This window comes from Carassius auratus, chromosome 32 (genome assembly GCF_003368295.1).
Source record: "Carassius auratus strain Wakin chromosome 32, ASM336829v1, whole genome shotgun sequence".
Taxonomy (NCBI): Eukaryota; Metazoa; Chordata; class Actinopteri; order Cypriniformes; family Cyprinidae; genus Carassius; species Carassius auratus.
This window is the reverse complement of record NC_039274.1, coordinates 30,918,589-30,937,409: the sequence shown is the minus strand read 5'-3', so window position 1 is coordinate 30,937,409 and position 18,821 is coordinate 30,918,589. Positions and strand designations below refer to the sequence as shown.

At 36.8% G+C, this 18,821-nt stretch overlaps 2 protein-coding genes across 3 annotated transcripts; one reads left to right on the top strand and one right to left on the bottom strand.

Annotated features, from left to right (window-relative positions):
• Positions 1 to 6,202: 6,202 nt before the first annotated feature.
• LOC113052111 (neuropeptide-like protein C4orf48 homolog) lies at positions 6,203 to 8,454 on the bottom strand. Of its 2 annotated transcripts, none has more exons than XM_026216448.1 (4): positions 8,298 to 8,454; positions 7,890 to 8,046; positions 7,495 to 7,583; positions 6,203 to 7,076 (listed from the first exon to the last, which is right to left on the bottom strand). In XM_026216448.1, the coding sequence occupies exons 2-4, from the start codon at positions 8,026 to 8,028 to the stop codon at positions 7,005 to 7,007; spliced, it is 300 nt and encodes a 99-aa protein (XP_026072233.1). In that variant the 5' UTR covers positions 8,029 to 8,046; positions 8,298 to 8,454; the 3' UTR covers positions 6,203 to 7,004. The 2 variants fall into 2 exon arrangements, with proteins under 2 accessions (XP_026072233.1, XP_026072234.1); XM_026216449.1 differs by having other exon boundaries at positions 7,890 to 8,021; positions 8,298 to 8,426.
• A 1,323-nt stretch (positions 8,455 to 9,777) lies between these two features.
• Positions 9,778 to 17,097, top strand: nelfa (negative elongation factor complex member A). Its single transcript, XM_026216447.1, has 11 exons — positions 9,778 to 10,082; positions 11,537 to 11,708; positions 12,533 to 12,694; positions 12,849 to 12,938; positions 13,967 to 14,094; positions 14,296 to 14,365; positions 14,492 to 14,580; positions 14,671 to 14,782; positions 14,938 to 15,245; positions 16,014 to 16,113; positions 16,195 to 17,097. Exons 1-11 carry the CDS (start codon positions 9,873 to 9,875, stop codon positions 16,377 to 16,379), a joined length of 1,626 nt encoding a protein of 541 aa, XP_026072232.1. The 5' UTR covers positions 9,778 to 9,872; the 3' UTR covers positions 16,380 to 17,097.
• The last annotated feature ends 1,724 nt before the right edge of the window (positions 17,098 to 18,821 follow it).

Genomic DNA, 18,821 nt, shown 5'->3' with positions numbered 1-18,821 from the left:
TATAATGCGCCAAAGCCGCATTCAGATTCTGGGGTGTGGGTGTTCTCCTCATCTCTCTGATTGGACGCAGTTCTGTGCCACATGACGGGAGTGGGAGGTGAAAGCACAAAAGACACACCGTAACGTGTCTTTCTGAAACAAAGTATTTTTGCCCCCGTGAGTAAACCGGCGAAATTCCTCACATGTTTGTGTTTTTGGGCGAGGGTGAACCTATAGCTCCGTATGATGCGCGAGGTGTCGCCATGAATCAACCCCGCTTGTGATTGCAGTATCAGCAACGTCACGACGATGCTGCGCAACATTTCACTTTCATCTCCTGGCATTTTATCAACGTGCACAGGACTGCTTGTTTAACGAGTGTGTGAGTGACACTTTTACTGCACTGCACTGCAATGTTTCGCTTCGGATGTGAATCCTCACACCGTGGCCATGCACGCTATTTATAAGCGACTTGATGACTTTATTATAAAGGCGCTTAATGATTATAAGCAATCATATGTGTTTTGCGCTCATTTACATATTACGGTCGTGTATTGTGGGCTTGCGCGTGTTTGAGCCCCAAAGCACAATAAAGTATCAGCGACCGACCACTAATAGCAGCTGTTACAAATGTTCAGGACCGTTTCTATCTTTTTCTACTTCCCAAAGGTGCATGAGCACGAGAGAGACATTTAGAAGTTGTTTAGGTAGCCAATATAAGTTATGTGAGACATTTTAATTATCTTTGTCAAAAGTATACAAATATCGAAAGTATTCTTTCTTTTAACATTGTCTTGTTTAATTTATGACAAGTTTATGGCACATTAAAGCTGATATTGAAATCAAGATTCAGTGCTCCTCAGTTTTTAAAATAGTAGAGATGTGGAATATGAAACACTTTCTTTGGATTCCCTCATTTACAACATGAAGTGCTCTATTTATCTGGTTTTTTTTTTCTACCACAAGAATAAATAATCATTGTTTGCTACATGTTCAGATTACGTCAGTGTCTAGTTTAAATGCCTTGGGTGTACTCAAAGCAACTGATGCCTTAAAGAAATCGCCTCGATTTGAATAAGGTCGCATTCCATTCGTATTGTACAGAACTAGTTTAGACTGGATCGCCTCAAGCCCCACATCACCACCCCTTCCCCCCAAGACGAGAGGCGTCTTTTTTCTATGTTTGTGCAGGTGTATCTTACATTCACTGTAATACAAAATCGTTTCTGTCAACAGTTGACAAAGCGGAAAGCGCGCGTTTTATAGCTGTAGTGAGGATACGGTCTTTTCTCAGCATCAGCATCTGCGTGCACGCGGACACTCTGTTGCCCACGTGCATGCGCGCGTTATGCAGAGAGTCCTGAGCAATGAACAGCACTCTTCCGTGATGCCTTCGTTTTACCGGCATATACTTACTGTGAAGATGATGTCAGTTCGAAAACGTACTCTGTAAAAAAAAATTTACTAGTAATTTTACAAAATTCGTTAGAGATCAATTAACTTAAAGGAGTTTTGATACAAAAATGAAAATTGTCATCATTTACTCAACTTCTCTCTTGTTTCTTTCTTCTGTTGGACACAAAAGAAGATATTTTGAAGAATGATGGTAACCAAACAGTTAACAGTAGCAATCGGCCTCCACGGTATGAAAAAAATATAATTAATACCTATTTATGCATGTATGTATGTATGTGTGTGTATTTTATATAACATTACATATTTTATATGATTACATAACATTCATATGGTTTCACTAATTTAGAAGAAAATATCACAATTTAATTAATCAACTCAACCAATTTATTTAGAAATCAACATATCTAATCCTAAAAGTGGTTTAATTGTTGGTCCCTTTTGAATCAGAGCATATGAAGACACTTGTCTCTCCTTCCATTGTCCTTATTGTGTAACTTGACCTTTGACCTCAGCTGTCCAGAAGAATGTGTTGACCCTGAATGTCAGATGGCACAAAATATGCCTATTGTGGTCTCCAATGTGCAATAACCTTGGACTTTTGAGTTTCTCAGAAATCAGAATCACTAGTGTGTAGGAGAATTGTGGGTTTTAATTGAATATTTTTTTTTCTTCGTATAATAAATTTGTTGCTCTCTCACTAATATAGTACCTGCTCAGGGTGTGACTTTGAACACTGGGAATATAGATCCTTTGAGACTCACTTAACGGTATTCTCATATAATAAGCACTCATAATCTCATATGAGCCTCATTAAAGAACTGAGCTGAAGTCACTTCTTTTTAATCTCAGTCTGTGTATTGTAAAGGCAAATCACTAGTGCACTTTCATAAAAAAATAAAAAAAACCTTCTTTGAAAGTTTACAATTAACAAATGTATTTATTGTACATTCATTGTAAAGTGTCAGTGTGTATTTGTGTAATTACTTGTAAAAGTTTAAATAACACAAATATTAGGGAGTTATCCTCATACATGAGTGAATAATCTATTGTTGCTTTGTCCCCAGTGATTGTTATAATGACTGATGGCCCATGAATGGATGTGTGTGCGTGCATTTGTGCACGTGCGTTAGTTTGTGATCCAGGATTGGCAAGGTTTGTGCTGGTGGGTCAGTGGGTCTATCAGTAACAATTCTTCAATTTGTTCTTCAATTCTTTTCAATTTTCTGCAGGGTGTAGAATTAGCATTGCTCAACCTAACTTGTTTCTGCAAAAATGAGTCATGGGTTAATGGGAGCTCCAGGGTTTAGTGTACCATTCTTTCTTTCAAGTAAGAAATAATAATTGTGCTTCATATAGTGTGGGATAGCTCAAAACAGCTTCATGAGTCTTCATAACCTCGATCTTCATAAACACACAGAAGGCACAAAAATACTATCTGGAGTGGAGGTTGTTTAGACAATAATGGCTGTCTTCACATTATTTCAGCCTGTTTTCCATAGTTGGTCAATATTTACATGCAGTGTAGACCTATACGGCTGATAGTCAGAACTGTATATCACTTTGTCACTTTCTGGGGTCGGTATAATTCTATTATCCTCCTGAGAACCAGAAAAAAAAGCTTTGTGAATTTAGAATTTTTCTTTTATGTCATTTCATTGTTTAGACTAGCATAAGAAAAAGAAAATGAAAAATAACATTTTTGAAAAAGTATATTTTATTCACAAGATTTTTTTCATAAGTATAAGCATGGTTCTCAACTATGCTATAAAAGATATAACAATATTATTTGATATACTATTTTATTTCATGCAATAGGTGTTTAAGATTTCCATAAACTGGTTTTCCCATTAAACACAATGTTATCTATACGCTGTACCTAATTTGCATATTACCAAGATGTGCAATAATGGGAGTAACAATTGGCCAGATTTTCCTAATAATATCTAATATTTCATAAGAATATTGATATGTAATTTATTTTCCTATTCATTAGTTGTGTCTCTCAAAATGCATAACAAACATGCTTTTAGTCCTGATGTCCTCTACAGTGGACATGTATGAAATCAATATCCTGTTTCATAACAGGAAGTCATATTTTTTGTTTTGAAACCCCATAAAAAATTTCTGAGACGTTGATTCATGACAAACAATTTAGCAATCAATCAGATTTAAATGATAATTACAAAGTATTATCATATTTCCATAAAGAAAGTTTAGGCTCGTCCACTCCTCTCCTAAAACGCCTCATTTAAACACCCCCATATATGACCCAATGTGGGAAGATTTGCATAACACCTCCCAAATGTTCACGCAAAGAAAGAAGGCGTAACTTTAATACTCACTGTTGCTGGCGGCACATGTTGTGGAGACGCTGTTTCACTGTAAAAGCCAAAATACTTTGTACGGCTTTTGAAAAGAGGACACAACTAGAAATCAGTGGTTAACTTTTATTAAAAGCATCTTAAAGTGATGACACAAGCACAAGCGGTTTATCATACAGGAACCAACAAAAAGCAGATGTGTCAAACTGGAGGCACAAAGTAGTTCAGAGAAAAATACTGTAAAAATATCATAAAAATATCATAAAACATGTAATGATAAAAATATATAATAATAAAATAAAAAATTTTCTGCTTTCTAAATAATGGTCATAATAATGAAATAATGAATATATTGAAATATAGAATGGAATAATATGGCTGTTCTTTTGACAGACAGATTTGTATCTAAAAATAATGTTAAAGGCACACAAAAAAAGAAAATTCTGCTATCACATTTTATTTATTTTTTATTGTAATTCAGCAGAAGGAAGAAAGTCATACAGGTTTGGAACAACATGGTGGACTATCCCTTTAATGTGGTGATCTGAACTAGTGCTTTGAGCGATATGAATTTTAATCAGTCTCTCACTCTGTGTCTGTGATTTTGTTCCAGGATTTCTGATTCTAAAAATAATCCATCCACATGTGGGTGTGTCCCAGAATGCCCACTGTCCACACACTGTGCCAATTTTCCTCTGGGACTCATGCCTAGTGCCAGGGGCATCAACCACCCAGACACTGTTGTCAGCATCAGGACACAGGGTCAGATAAAGGGAGCAGAATGACAGACAGAGAGAGAGAGAGAGAGAGAGAGAGCGATTAAGAGTGAGACTCAGAGGGATTGCATGAGGAGGAGAGATGGAAACAGGAACAAACTGGATTCTCCATCCTGGAGGAGACAGACAGACAGACAGACAGACAGAGGTCTGGGAGGGAGGCTTGAGGTTTGTTCTCCTTGAAAAAACAGCCAGCAAACCTGCTTGTATTTTTTCAAAATCAGCAGGGGCTGTCAGCAGACACAACAGGGCGTCACCTCAGCATATCGTCAATTAAGTACCACAAACACACACACACACACACACACAAGTTTACAATGTGTGTACTGGGCAGGTCTTTTTTCTTCATACAATCCATCATTTCCTCTGCAGAACCTCTGCTCAACTCTTTACATCAGAATGGTGTATATATTCTTGTTCTCCCTCTTCCAGAATGGGGGAAAGTGAATATAGCTTTATCAGAAATGGCCATATTCTGACCTATTCATACTTCAGCCGCCTAATGAGTAATTAATTTAAGGCTTCTGCAAAAAATATACATGCATAATTAATAGATTATCATCTTTAAATATTCATGAGCCTCTCAAGGCCTCGGTGGCTGGTTTGAGATCAGTATTGCCATTTATTTTCATTTTATATGTGTCTTTCTAACTCGAGTTGTTTGTTTAGGACTCCAAAGTCGTCTTAATTAGCATTAACTGATTTTTAAAGGTATCATTGCTTGTTTGCTGGACAGTATGAGTGAAGCTAAAGTTTAATTATAACTTTGACCCAAGACTAGTTTCTGCCTCCTCTATAGTCCGAGCTCATTTATCATAACAAAGGCTGAAACTTAGGTTTATTTTGGCCTGATTGATCAACAGATAACCAGTCTTCTCTGTATTTCACCTTAGCTTGCTACCTAATCTAGTTGTGTAATAAACCTGGAATTGTATGAATTAATATTATTAGATTTTTGATTAACTTGGTTTTGTTCCTGTTTTTTTTTTTTTTTATTACTTTGGATGAAAGCATGTACTAAATGCATAAATGTAAAAAGATTATTTTGATCTAGTGTTTGATCTTTTACCACACATTAAAATTTAAGTAAAACACAAAATCATTGTTAATTTCTTCTTTTTTTTTTATATATTCAAATATGATAAATATTTGTCTTTCCAAAAGTGTATATATATATATATTATTATTTTTTTTCCGCTTTGATTGCAACACAATGATTTATGGCAGATGACTAAACGTGCTCTGCTTGTTGTTTTCTTGTAGGAGAGCAACTTTTTTTTTTCACTTCAACCGTTAATTTAATCATTTTTACTTAAAGCTTTCTTTTACCCTAATTTAAATGAAGAGTGTGCCACATAACTGCGGGGGCAGAGCCATTCTCTGAATTCTCGTGTTTACTGTTAACGTATGTATTTTTTTTCCTTGAAGTTGCTTGCTCTGCAGAGCTGTTTTTCACACCCCAACGGGGAGTGCTGCATCGATGCGACAGTAGTAGGGAACCGTTGTCTCCTTGCGCCACCATCTGGTCATTTCATGCGCCACAGACAAGAGCGCGTGCGGGGCAAGACAGCTGCAAACAGCTGGATGTTGACGTTTTTTAACAGCTGGTATAGGGGGATTCAGATACAAAATAAAAATAAAACCACTTCAGAATAGCTTACTGCAGCTGCTTATTTCTGTTAATCTGGAAAGTTATCACATATTCAGAGATTTTTGGTTAATTACACATTTTAATGGAGGTTAAGATAAAAATACAAGGGTCTAGTAAAACCTATGAAATAAATCATTTATAACATGAAATACAACCTCACATATTTTTAATGCACGTTCTCTAAACACAAAAAGACATTGTTATAGCTGTGAACTTACATCTTAGTACCAAAGTAATCTCTATGGGAAACCATCCCTTCTTGTTCTTCCTTCAGAAATCTCATATAAAATTCTAGTCAAGCACTTAACATGCAGGTTCTTTTCTAGTCATATATCTATCATCTAATAATCTTACAGCAAACTCTCTAAGACAACGCCTGAAGGTATACATTTAAATTCTGATATTTAATAAATTTAAATTAAAATCTTGCTTGACTATTGTGACTGTTAATCATACATTTCTAGAACACAAATATAAAAAGCAGTTAAACATCTGAAAAAAACATAGTGTGCTGTGCAAATAATTATAAATAATGTGTTTAAGGTTTGCAGTATATTTTGCAGTGCATTGTGCGTGGAGAGGAAACATGTACCCTTGTCTTCATACACACTAATGAAAAGTAAAGTACATTAGCTGCTTCCCTAATATTTATGTGCCTCTCAAAATTGACAAAACTGTGGAATGTTGTGTTGTGAGTTTAGTCAGGAATGTGTATTTATGATGCTCTATTCACATATTACAATGAAAGATAAATCGTCTCATGTAACACGTGACAGGAAACGTGTTTGAGAGAGAGTAAAAGAGTGTGTATGACTGAGAGAGCAGGTAGTATCCTATAGAGCAGTGTTTACAGCTGTTTTTTTAGCGCAGGCTGCTGGCAGGCATGCAGTCACACAGTGCCCTCCTCTCGGCCTTCAGCACCAAACTCTCCGTCTGAAAACACATGAGATATAACACAGCAAAATTGAAGCCTTCAGGTGTCTGTGTCTAAAATATCTAAAAGATGCTTCATTTGACCAGATCGACTAGACATGAACCTTTTTAACAGCTTGAATACATAATTTCTAAACTTACAGGAATATACATGAAAGCAAAGGTCTTCAGGTGTCTGTCATTCCATAAGCGGACCATAGCAATACTAAAGGAGTCTGAAAATAATTTTTGGCTCTCAAATGAATTAGTTATACAATTGAAATGTAAAAGCTAAAATGTTAAGACGGTAAATCCCACATCAAAATTTTTCTTAGTCCATCAAGGGGTCCTTGGCCTGACTGCCATGCAAAAGATTGCATTGAATGGCTTAATGTCTCAACTGTCTGTACTGTTCAACCGTACTGTTTTATGATCTTACCCGTGAATCTAAGTTGAAAGCTGTTTTCTTCAGGTCTTGCAAGGCTCTCTGCATGAACTCGAAGGCATGACAATCAACACATGGCCGGCCTATTAAACAAAAAAAAATGTCCAGTAGGTTTTACCAGTGTTATCATTAGTTAAAATTAATATTTTAACCGTTCTTGTTATTTGAAACAAGGCAAAAAATTTGACGAAAATGTAAACTTGACGAAAATCTGAATACGCTATCGCTTTCTCTAAACTATAATAGTATTTTAATAATATTAAAATAAATCTGCATTTGACCCTCATCACTGGGGCTGAGCAAGTGCCCAGGAAACACCATGTTGTGAGGACATATGCAATGTTACATGCTTGTTGACCACATGTTTATAAAAGCACACAGAGTCTTACTCTCAGCGGGAATGGCCGTGCCTGATTCGTCGGCATGAACTGGTTTGAAACAGAGGATCTGGATCAGGATCAGCAGCAGCAGCGTCGCCGTGGCTAGAGCTCCGCTTGGCCTCATTCTGTCCCGCTGCATCGCCGACATCACAACACAGACAGAAAGCTTTGGGGGAATGGACAAAATGCTGTAATATTTAATCTTTAGCACACGCTTTTTTGCCCAAAAAATAAGCAATTGAGAGATACCGTATAAAAGACAGACCAACAAAAGAGGCTGTCGAGCATAATTTTGCTTTCTTTTAGCTTTGTCTTTATACAGCTAATAAATATTAATTTTCAAATATTGCCACCAAAAAACACACATACCACTCGTGTACAGCGTATTATTAAAGCTAATTAAAGCATTTGCATTACCTGTAGTGTAGTCTCTGAAAAAAGACTGTACCGTTAGTCAAACCACCGCCCTCCTTCTGTTCAGGACGCAGTTTCGTTGCGGAGCGTCAATCGCGTTTTTTAGGTCTATTGTCCTTCGCGGTGCACCGTAGGATAGTTTACGCTTTTCTCTCTGATTGGCTGCCGCAGGCATAGACATATATAGGTAGACGCCCCATCGAACGCTACGACTTATGATTGTTATTGTTTATGATGGTTGTCAGTGCCAAACTGGGTCTCCTCAATGTGCTCCGCAGGAAGGAAAACATCCTCTGTCCCAATCTCCTCCCGCACAATGTGTGTGACTGTTGACACCTTAGGAGCTCGTATTGCTGAAGCTTGGCGGATCACCCTCTCTGCAGCTCTCAGCACCTTATAATAATAATACAAATAATACATAATTATATAGCGCTTTACACAGTACTCAAATATACTTTACAGAACAGAGAAAATATGAACAAAGCAACCTTAACCCTCAGATGGTCTTCGGGGTCTTTTTGATCCAAAGTGACTTTTGCTCAAATAAATTTTTTTTTTTCCCTTTGTCCAAATGGTATGAAAAAAATTGGAATGATATCTGTATATAGAGGAATACATTTTTGAGACTATAAAAACTGTTCTCTTATCATTTGTCAAATAAAATCATCCAAAATGCAGAACCAACACAAATATAAAGTGGTGACACTGACACCGACAATGTCTACACACACACACACACACACTTGTGAGGTTATAAAACAGCTGCTCTCTTATAATTATTTAAAAAAAAATCATGCAAAATGCAGAACCACCAAAGAGGGAGAGAGCAAGGGAGTGAGATGACAGGATGAGACAAAACAATTTGGCACGCACACACACAAACCTTCTCCGTCTACTTATATGATGTCTATGGCCGCAGGTCACCAGCCGTACTCGTTTTGAATGTCATAATATAAGTTTTGATTTGTGTTACTACTTGAGAACTGTGCAGCTTTTTAGCGCATTTTATTCGATGTTTCAATAATATTTTTGATATTTGGTGTGCTGTTTCTATCTATCCGAGGGAAAGGGATGTAATAAGGGGGGTGTTTAGTCCTCTAGGTGGCTGTAAAGGATTGTACAAAGTCGAAGTGTATTTGCTACTGAGGCTTAGTAATATTTGTAAATGGATGTTCAACGTGCAATACCTCTTTATATTTATTTATTGGCTGTTTATTGAATAATATATACAGACGGACACTATAATATTTGTATTATTATTAATCAATGACTGTAAACAAAAGCGTGTTGCAAACATAACACATGCAAAGGGATAAATAGCTAAGTATTTATACATTATCAAACTTAACACAGCGCCAAAACCAAATACATAAAAAAAAAACAAGGAGATAAATAGAAAACAAAACTATTCCACACATTTTTTGAAACTCAGATAGCATGCGGACTTAATGTTTTTGTTTAACAGTCTTTTTTCTAAAAGTTTCTCTCTCTGGTTGTTGTCGCTCGGGTCCTAGCGCGCCTCTGTTTTCTTAGGTAGCCTGTTAAAATGCCCGATCGCATTTTTCGTCTTTTTCCAAGATGGCGTCGATGAGGGAGAGCGACACCGGCCTGTGGCTCCACAACAAACTGGGCTCGACAGACGAGCTGTGGACACCTTCGAGCATCGCTTCTCTGCTCACCGTGTCGGTCATCGACAACATACGGCTGTGTTTCTCCAGTCTGTCGCCCCCGGTGAAGCTGAAGCTCTTGCTGGGGATGCTGCACCTCCCGCGCAGGACCGTGGACGAGGTGCGACTGCAGGACTCGCTCCTGTTACTGTACACACAAACTGTCTTGACTTCCGAGCGTGGCGTGCGTTATTGGGGTGGCGTGTTGTTTATTAGTAGTAATATTTTGCTGACACGCATGTGTAATAACATGCTTCCACCGTGAGAGTCTGCAGCTGCTGTGTGGATCATGTCAGTCTCCAGCAGAGCTCAGATCAGGCTGCTGTTTGTCTGTCTGTCTGTCTTCAGACTCTGGGCTTCAGCTTGCTAGCCTCCTTTATGTAAACATGCTGTCAACTTTCGGAGTGTTATTGCCGAGTTTATTTCTATGTTTGGACGCCCTCCTTATAAAATGTTGACTATAGTTTACGCTAAAATTTCTAAAGTTAGTCCAGTCGCTGTAAGTACTGTAAAACTGTGATAACTGTATTAACTACTACTGCCATTAAAAATATACAATATTTACGTTTTTTCGCGGAAACTGTGGTTTTGCTGTGAGAAAGTTCTCTACTCCATGTTCTCTTACAATTTGAATTGATTTATTGGCTATTATGATTGTTTTGCACACAGTATGGGCGAATAATTATAAGAAATGACAAGAAAATCAATTTACAACATTGCCATAACATTAAAGTAGTATTAAAATAGATGCTAAGCAATGACCAAACTAATTAGATGTCCAAAATCTGAATATAAATAAGTCATACAAAATAAACATAATAAATAAATACCGTAAAATAAGTATGTAATCGTATGATTATGTTGATTTATTTGTTTTGATCACTTTCTGAGGAATCAAATCCATCTTTACTTGCACAAAAACACGTTCATATACGTTGTGGGAAAAACACTTGGAAGAATTGCCTGTATAAAGCTTTTTTTATTATTTTTTCTTAGACAAAATACAAAAAGTGGGAAATCATGTATGCTGTGTTTGTAAAGATAGATTTGAAAATACTGTCTGATGTCATATTGTTTTTAGTAATTTTTAGTTTAAGTAATTAGTCTAATTAATTATTTTATGGGCAAATGTGATAAGTGATAAAGTGATAAGGCAAGCTTCTTTTTCACAGCCATATAACTTGTGGAAAAACATTTGCTTGCTAAAACTTACTAAATTGTATTGGATTTATTGTTTTGTTTATATATATATATATATATATATATATATATATATATATATATATATATATATATATATAATATGAGGTTTCCTAACTTTCCTTTAAGTGTGGTACATTGTTGTACTTCATTGGTTCACTACCACTCTGGAATCCTGTCATGATTCTTTCAGTATTTTTACCTCAGGGCACTAAGAAGGAAGAAAATATATAATAGCAATAAAGTAAACAATGGTGGAATCATCTGTTTCCATTATCAGGCACACTCCAGTGCAGTGGTAGCAGTTTCATTTACAGACTGAATAGGTTAAATAAATGTCATTCTCTCTCTGTGTGTTGTTCCCTGATATTGCAGATGAAGGAGGCTCTGTCAGAGATCATTCAGTTGGCCACTGTGGACTCTGAGCCGTGGGTGTTAATGGTGGCCGACATCCTGAAATCATTTCCAGAGACCGGCTCACTAAACCTGGACCTGGAGGAGCAGAACCCTAATGTACAAGACATACTCGGAGAGCTGCGCGAGAAAGGTCTATCTGAAATCTGATAGTGGTGTTAGAAGAGGGTCAAAGGCTGTTGCAAATAATTTCCACTTTAATATTAATGTCTTCTGGTTGCTACTCTTTTCACATAAAACAAAAAACAGAATCACATAAAAGATTCATTGTTGCCTAGGTCCAGATATTTCTCCATTCTTGACTATTTTGACTACATATTAGGGATGATCATTTGGGTCAGTTTGACAGCTCATTTTTGTTCTTTGTATATGTGTGTCAGATAGACATCGATGGGTGCATTGCGTGACTTTTTTGGGTCAGTGTGTCATGTTAAAAATTAAGTTAACAGTTTTGAGCATTATATTTCTGCCCTGGACTAAAAGTCACCATGTACTTAATTAATTAACTAGTGCTGTCCAATAGCAATATTAAAACTGCAATATTTAAATAATATATGTGGTTCCACATATTTAATCTCTCTCTCTCTCTCTCTCTCTCTCTATATATATATATCTATATATATATATATATATATATCTATATAGATATATATATATATATATATATATATATATATATATATATATATATATATATATATATATATCTTAAAATAAGTGTTTTCATGATCGATCATTGCCCATTATTGTTACTCTGTATTAATATAATCATGACCAAGTGACATTTCTTCAATTGTTGTGGTTGTCTGGGATTTTTTCTTTGGGTTCTTGTTGGCTTTCGATAGCTAGCTTAGCTTGTTATGGGTATTCTCTCTAAACTGTTGCTTGCAAGTGCATATACACTTTGGTAAGAATGATCTGCTGAGACTTACTGTTGATGTTTGCACCTCTGTTCAGTAAATGAATGTGAAGCGACGTCCATGTTGCCTCTGGAGTGTCAGTATCTGAACAAGAGTGCTTTGACCACGCTGGTGGGGCCGCTCACGCCCCCCATCAAGCACTTCCAGCTCAAGAGGAAACCCAAGAGTGCTACGCTTAGAGCTGAGCTGCTCCAGAAATGTAAGTTTGTTCATGAATTAATTGTGCCAGAGCAACTGTTTTCATTTCTCAGTGTGGAGTTATTCACATAATTTTTAAATAGGAGTTTACCCTAATGTTTGTGTGGTGACATGTTTATTGTCACTGTGTATTATTCATTATATTTGTTTTAAAGCCACAGAGACCGCCCAGCAGTTAAAGAAAACTGCAGGAGTGCCGTTCCACTCCAAAGGAAGAGGTCTAGTGAAGAAGATTGACACCACAAGTAAGATTTATATTTATACACGGTGCCCCAAAAATGATTTGGATGGCAAAGATGTATGAATGTTATTGTATTAGCTAACAATGACATCAAACCTTAGGTCCTAGGTTTGAAATGAATCAACAATAGATATAGTGATAAAAGTGAAGACCATATCTTTTTCCTTGTTGAATGTTAGAGGAACGTGTCGTGTCCATAGTTGAAGTGATGAACTTTAGGAGAACTGACTTCATGCATCCACTAAAATACCTGGGAACTAGTTGGCTAAAATTAATATGTTTTTACATGAGGGAAAAGTGTCTTACACTAAAGTGTGTGGTCAAAAGTTGTAAAAAAAATTTTTAATTCAAAATGTTTTTTACATTCAAAAACATTTATTCACCAAGAACACATAACCAAACGTAACAGTAACATTTATAATGTTACAAAATATTTCAAATAAATCCTGTTGTATTGAACTTCTATCCATCAAAGAGTTTATATTGTTAATTTTTGTATGTTGACTTAAAGACAAAATTGTTGAATTATTGTAAACGTTATATTGAAAGGATATTGAGTGGATTGACTGTTTTTTTTGCCATGAATATAGACATTGCTGCTGACATGGCGTTAAGTCATAAATAAATCTGTTTATCAAACAATCTTGAAAAAAAAATGTATCGCCGTTTCCACAAAAATATTAAGCAGCACTCAAACAACTGTTTTCAACATTGATGATATGAAGAAATGTTTCTTAAGCATATTAAAATGATTTCTGAAGGATCATGTGACACTGAAGACTTGAGTAATGGTTATAAATATGAATCTTTGCATCACCGTAACAAATTACATTTTAAAATTTATTAAAATGGAAACATCGATTTTAACAGCTATTTTAAGATTTAATAAAAATTCACTGTATTACTGTGGAGTGCATAAGAGCATAAAATACAAAATCTTACTGAACCCAATCTTTTTAATGGCAGTGTATACTCATATGTTCTCTTAACAACACACAAGATTGATAATAATGATTGTCTGTCTTCTCTCAGCACCTCTGAAGGGCATTCCCAAAGCACCATTTCGCAGCCCTACCACCCCAAGCATGTTCAGCCCTCCCAGTAACAGAACCCCCATCGCCCCGGCCCGCACACCCTTGCGCAAGGAAAGGGGAGTCAAGGTAACTGTCCAGCAATGACCAGTTATGAAGTCATGATGACATGGGTATATCCAATAGGCATTTCTCTTTACTTTATGCTGAAGAGTAAATGGTTTTCTTTGCAGACGACACCTGGATTTATGAATCATTTAACATTCTTACTATGGATGTCATTTCTGTGCTTTATATTGTCAGGTTATGTGATTGAGTGTTTTCTTGCAGTTGTTGGATATATCGGAGTTGGATATGGTAGGAGCTGGCCGAGAAGCTAAGAAGAGAAGAAAGACTTTGGGTAAGTTCAAGAAGTTTATTTAGTGACATGGACCCAGCACCTCTGAACTGACTGACTTAAAGACCAGTCCACGTCCCTCTGTGCTGTACATTTGTAGTTAAAATGGTTTTTTTTTGTCTTGTTCAGACACAGAAGCTGGTGAAAAGGCGGCCAAAGAAGAGGCAGTGGTGGAGAACACAACACCAGACTACGCAGCTGGCCTGGTGTCTACACAGGTAGTTTTGGAAATCTTATCAGCATTTGATGGATGCTTTGAATGGGGGTCAGAACAAAACTCAAATGTGTTTCTCCTCTCCTTTCAACAGAAACTCGGGGCTCTAAACAACGAGAGTGCCCTGCCATCAACCAGCTACCTTCCAGCCACCCCCAGTATGGTTCCTTCCTCGTCTTATATTCCAAGCTCAGAGACACAGCCAGGTGAGCCATTAAAAGATGCAGGATGCGATGCATGAAAATAAATTAGCTAGAGTAGAAAATGTATTAAGTAGACACAAGGGATAGTCCGTCATTAACAAGAAGCCAAGTATGAGCTTAAAGCCTTCTCATCCCTAATTTTTTGCCTTACTATTCAGGGAATGCAGGTGGATCAGGACGTGAAGCTACAAACCGGCAGTCAGAGGAGTCGTCTACCCCTGCCGCGTCTGCTTCGTTACCCGGCCAGTTTAAACAGCGGCCGCCCATGTATAATGCCAGCACTGCCAGTCCCACGGCCCCCACATCACCCACCACACCAACCAGCACGCCCACCAACAATGCCCCGCCCCCCGCCGCCACAGCAGCACAGCCAGACATGCCCACACAGCCGCCCACAACTGCAGCCCAGCCTGCTCCCACGCCAGCACCCCCACAAACCCAACCGAAAAAGAACCTGTCGCTCACGGTAAAAACCACGCTGATTCATGGATATGATAATGATCTACTTTAAATTTTACAAAAAAAAATTATTTAGAAAATTTGTTTAAGAGGCATTTTTAAAAAGGTTTCAACTGAGAAAATTCTAGAATTGTAGAAGGTCTGCGGTCACTTTCTTTTTCTTTTCTTTTTTTGCCCTAGAATAGAATATAATTATTTTATACTATTAGAAATGTCTTTGTGATCACTTTAAAGCTGCAGAAGGGAACTTTTGACGCTCTAGCGGTTAATAAACAGAACTGCTTGCGTCTTGCGGAAGAACATCGTAGCCGGAACTACTTCTCTCTGTTTATGTCTATGAAGAATCACAAAGGTACTGGGTTACTCTGCTGCGGTGCCCCCGAAGCAATCTAAAATAGTCCGAATATAAACACTTATTATAGGTGCACCCTAGTGATTCAGGACAAGCCAAAAACACGGTTTGGAAAATTGATTCATGGTGTACTCGTTTATTATATACATTTTTCTACATTTTGAACACAAACAAAGTTACGGACCGCAGCTCTGATTGGTTGTTTCTTACTGGGAGCGATGTATATGCAAATGGCAATAGGACCACTGGGAGGAGCCAGAGGAGCTTGATTTTTTTCACAGATTATCTGTCTCATATTCTACTGTCAGGACATAATGACAGGTTTAACAAATATGTAAAAAATACTGCAGCTTTAATGCATCCTTGCTGAATTATTAATTTTGGAAAGTTTTATTTTTATCTTGCATGTTCGATTCCCCACAGAGAGAACAGATGTATGCTGCGCAGGAAATGTTCAAGACTGCAAACAAAGTTACACGGCCCGAGAAAGCCCTCATCCTTGGCTTCATGGCAGGATCTCGAGGTATTCTGGGTTTGTTCAGATTTTATTTATCTTACTGCTCCTCTATTATCTAAATGTTTGTCTGTCCCATCCTCCCCAAAGAAAACCCTTGTCCAGAGCAGGGTGACATCATTCAGATCAAACTGAGCGAGCACACAGAAGTATTGCCTAAAGCAGACGGGACCGGCAGCACCACCATGCTGGTGGACACAGTGTTTGAGATGAACTACTCTACTGGGCAATGGACACGCCTCAAGAAATACAAACCCATAACCAACGTCTCCTGAGGAGGACTGGGTTAACAAACACACACACACACACACTTGCTCAGTGCGTTTACATTTGTGTACATTCACACACCCCTTTCAGTGCCCCCCGAGGAGTGCTTTAAGATAAAATTTATTGTACATGCGCTGGAATGTACATATTTATGGGCCAAATTCTGAGGTGTATTGGGAATATGTGCTAGTGAATTTCTGGATGTTGGTTTCAGACAGTTGAAAAGGACTTCCTGTTTGGCTGACCTTGTGTCCTATCGCTGTTCCTGCATTGCCAAAGACAGGGACCTCTTATAAGACAGCTGTTTCTTTATCTTTTTGTTAATGTTTGTATCGTCTCTCGTTTTTAGGCCCGTTTCAGATTTCTTAGTGTCTGGGAAATGAGGCGAAAGGTGGTTTGTGTCTTAACCTAATTTTGATTGACACGTTATTAAGAGAAATCTTAGAAAAGGGTACAAACATACTATTATAGTGTCCTACGAATGAATCAAAGTCTGTCCATGTGCTTTCACACTGGGAATGTTTAAAGATTTTTTCAAGTTCCTCCTTGGACAGAAAAAAAAGATAAAAACAATAAACAAAGTGTAAAACAGGTTATTTTCTGTTTAGTACTTTTCAAGAAGGTTTTTTTTTTTTTAAAAGGAGGAAATAAATGAAAACATGTCCAGATTTGAATGAATTGTTTGCTGAAGCCTGAGTGTAAATTATATTATGTTTCACAACCACAGTCACAAGTGGATCTCTGCCTTTCTCATAACCTACTAGTTGTTGCTAGTTGCTGTTTTTACATTTTATCTTTGTGCAAAAGTGGTACAATGCAAGTGATCGGAAGTTTAATTAAATTTTAATTTAACCCTTTAAGGTTTAAGATTTCCCCTCATTTTTGAATATAGATGTGCACTATTCAAACATAAATTGTTATAATTCATTCAATTTTTTTTCAGAAGACAATCTGTAGATTGTTGCAGAAGCGTAATCATTTCAAAATATTAAAGTATCAAAAAGTTAAAGTTGAAATTTACTGTTAAGAAAATGCATTGTACCATTTTTATTTTCTTTTATATAAAATCTATATTTTTCAAAATAATTTTGAATCCAAAATTACTATAAAAAGAAAGCCTTATATCAAAAGGTATGTTCCAAATTTGAAGTTGATATAAAAAATGAAAAAAAAGGTTCCTGAGAGATTTTATTTAGGGCGTTATACCACAAACAGCCACAAGGTGCCATCAAAACTCCATTGTTTTTTAATGCATTTTTCTGTCACAAATGTCTAAATATCTCTGTCAATATTACTTCTATCACAAAATAACCACAGAAAACGGAATTTTGAGACTCATACCTTTTCGACGATATGTCGTTTGTCAAGATTATAAAACGTTTTGATTCTAAAAGACCATAATAGATTTTTAAATATGACGCCTGACTCCACCCACTAAGGGGACGGAGACTGACAAAAGATATTAAAGGACCATTTCCGTGGTGACGCAATGTCCGATTTTAAAATGGTTTTCACAGGATTTTGGGGTTTTAAGTTTTCTAATGATATATAAGTTATGAGTATTACTAAGATATGTGACAGAGAAAAAAGAAACCGCGAAAAAAAAGGCATTTAAGAGGTTAAGGGTATTTTCATCCGGAATTTAAAAATTGTTTTCAAGATTCAGTAAATATATGCCTTATCTTAAAGGTATTTGATGGTTTTATATTCAGTTCAATATGTACAGCTATGTATTGTTTGAATTAAGTGAAAATATGTTTAATCTTCTCCCTTAAACTACTCTTAATGAGACTTTTTCAGTAAGAATACTTTACAGACACCACTCCGCACACCTGTTACAGTTTCAGTTTCATTTGGCTGTAATCTGGTAGGATGAAAAAAATGACTAGCTAGAAAAACCCTTAAGCATTTTCCTAATGTTCATATTTGTTAATAAATCTACGTGTTTAGATCTGCTAATATTATTATTCTTGGAAATCATGTCTAAATACTGACTAAAAAGACTATATTTCTAACCACTTATTTACCCCAAGAATTCTGTCATGATTTATTTACTCAGTGGGGAACAAAACTGTTGGGTTCACAACATTCTTCAAAAGATCATCTTTTGTGTTTCACAGAAGAAAGTACTAAAGGTTTGGAATGACATGAAGCACATGAAGAGAGAATTTAGATTTTTTGGTGAACGGTCGGTTACTTTAAATAACATGTGCAAAGCAGATCATGCCTAGATCCAGCGGTTAAACCACTTCAGGATCGACCCAGCCTCCAAAAGCCTTCTCCAGGTAGAGCATCACAGCCAAGCTCCCAACTGCCATTAGCTCAACAAAACACACTCTAAATCTCTGCTTGTACAATTGTTGCTGTCATAAGCACTAATGGTTGCTATAATCATTTGTTGAATGCAAGTAAAGAATGTAAACTTTAGGCCTTTAATAAATGACTTGGAA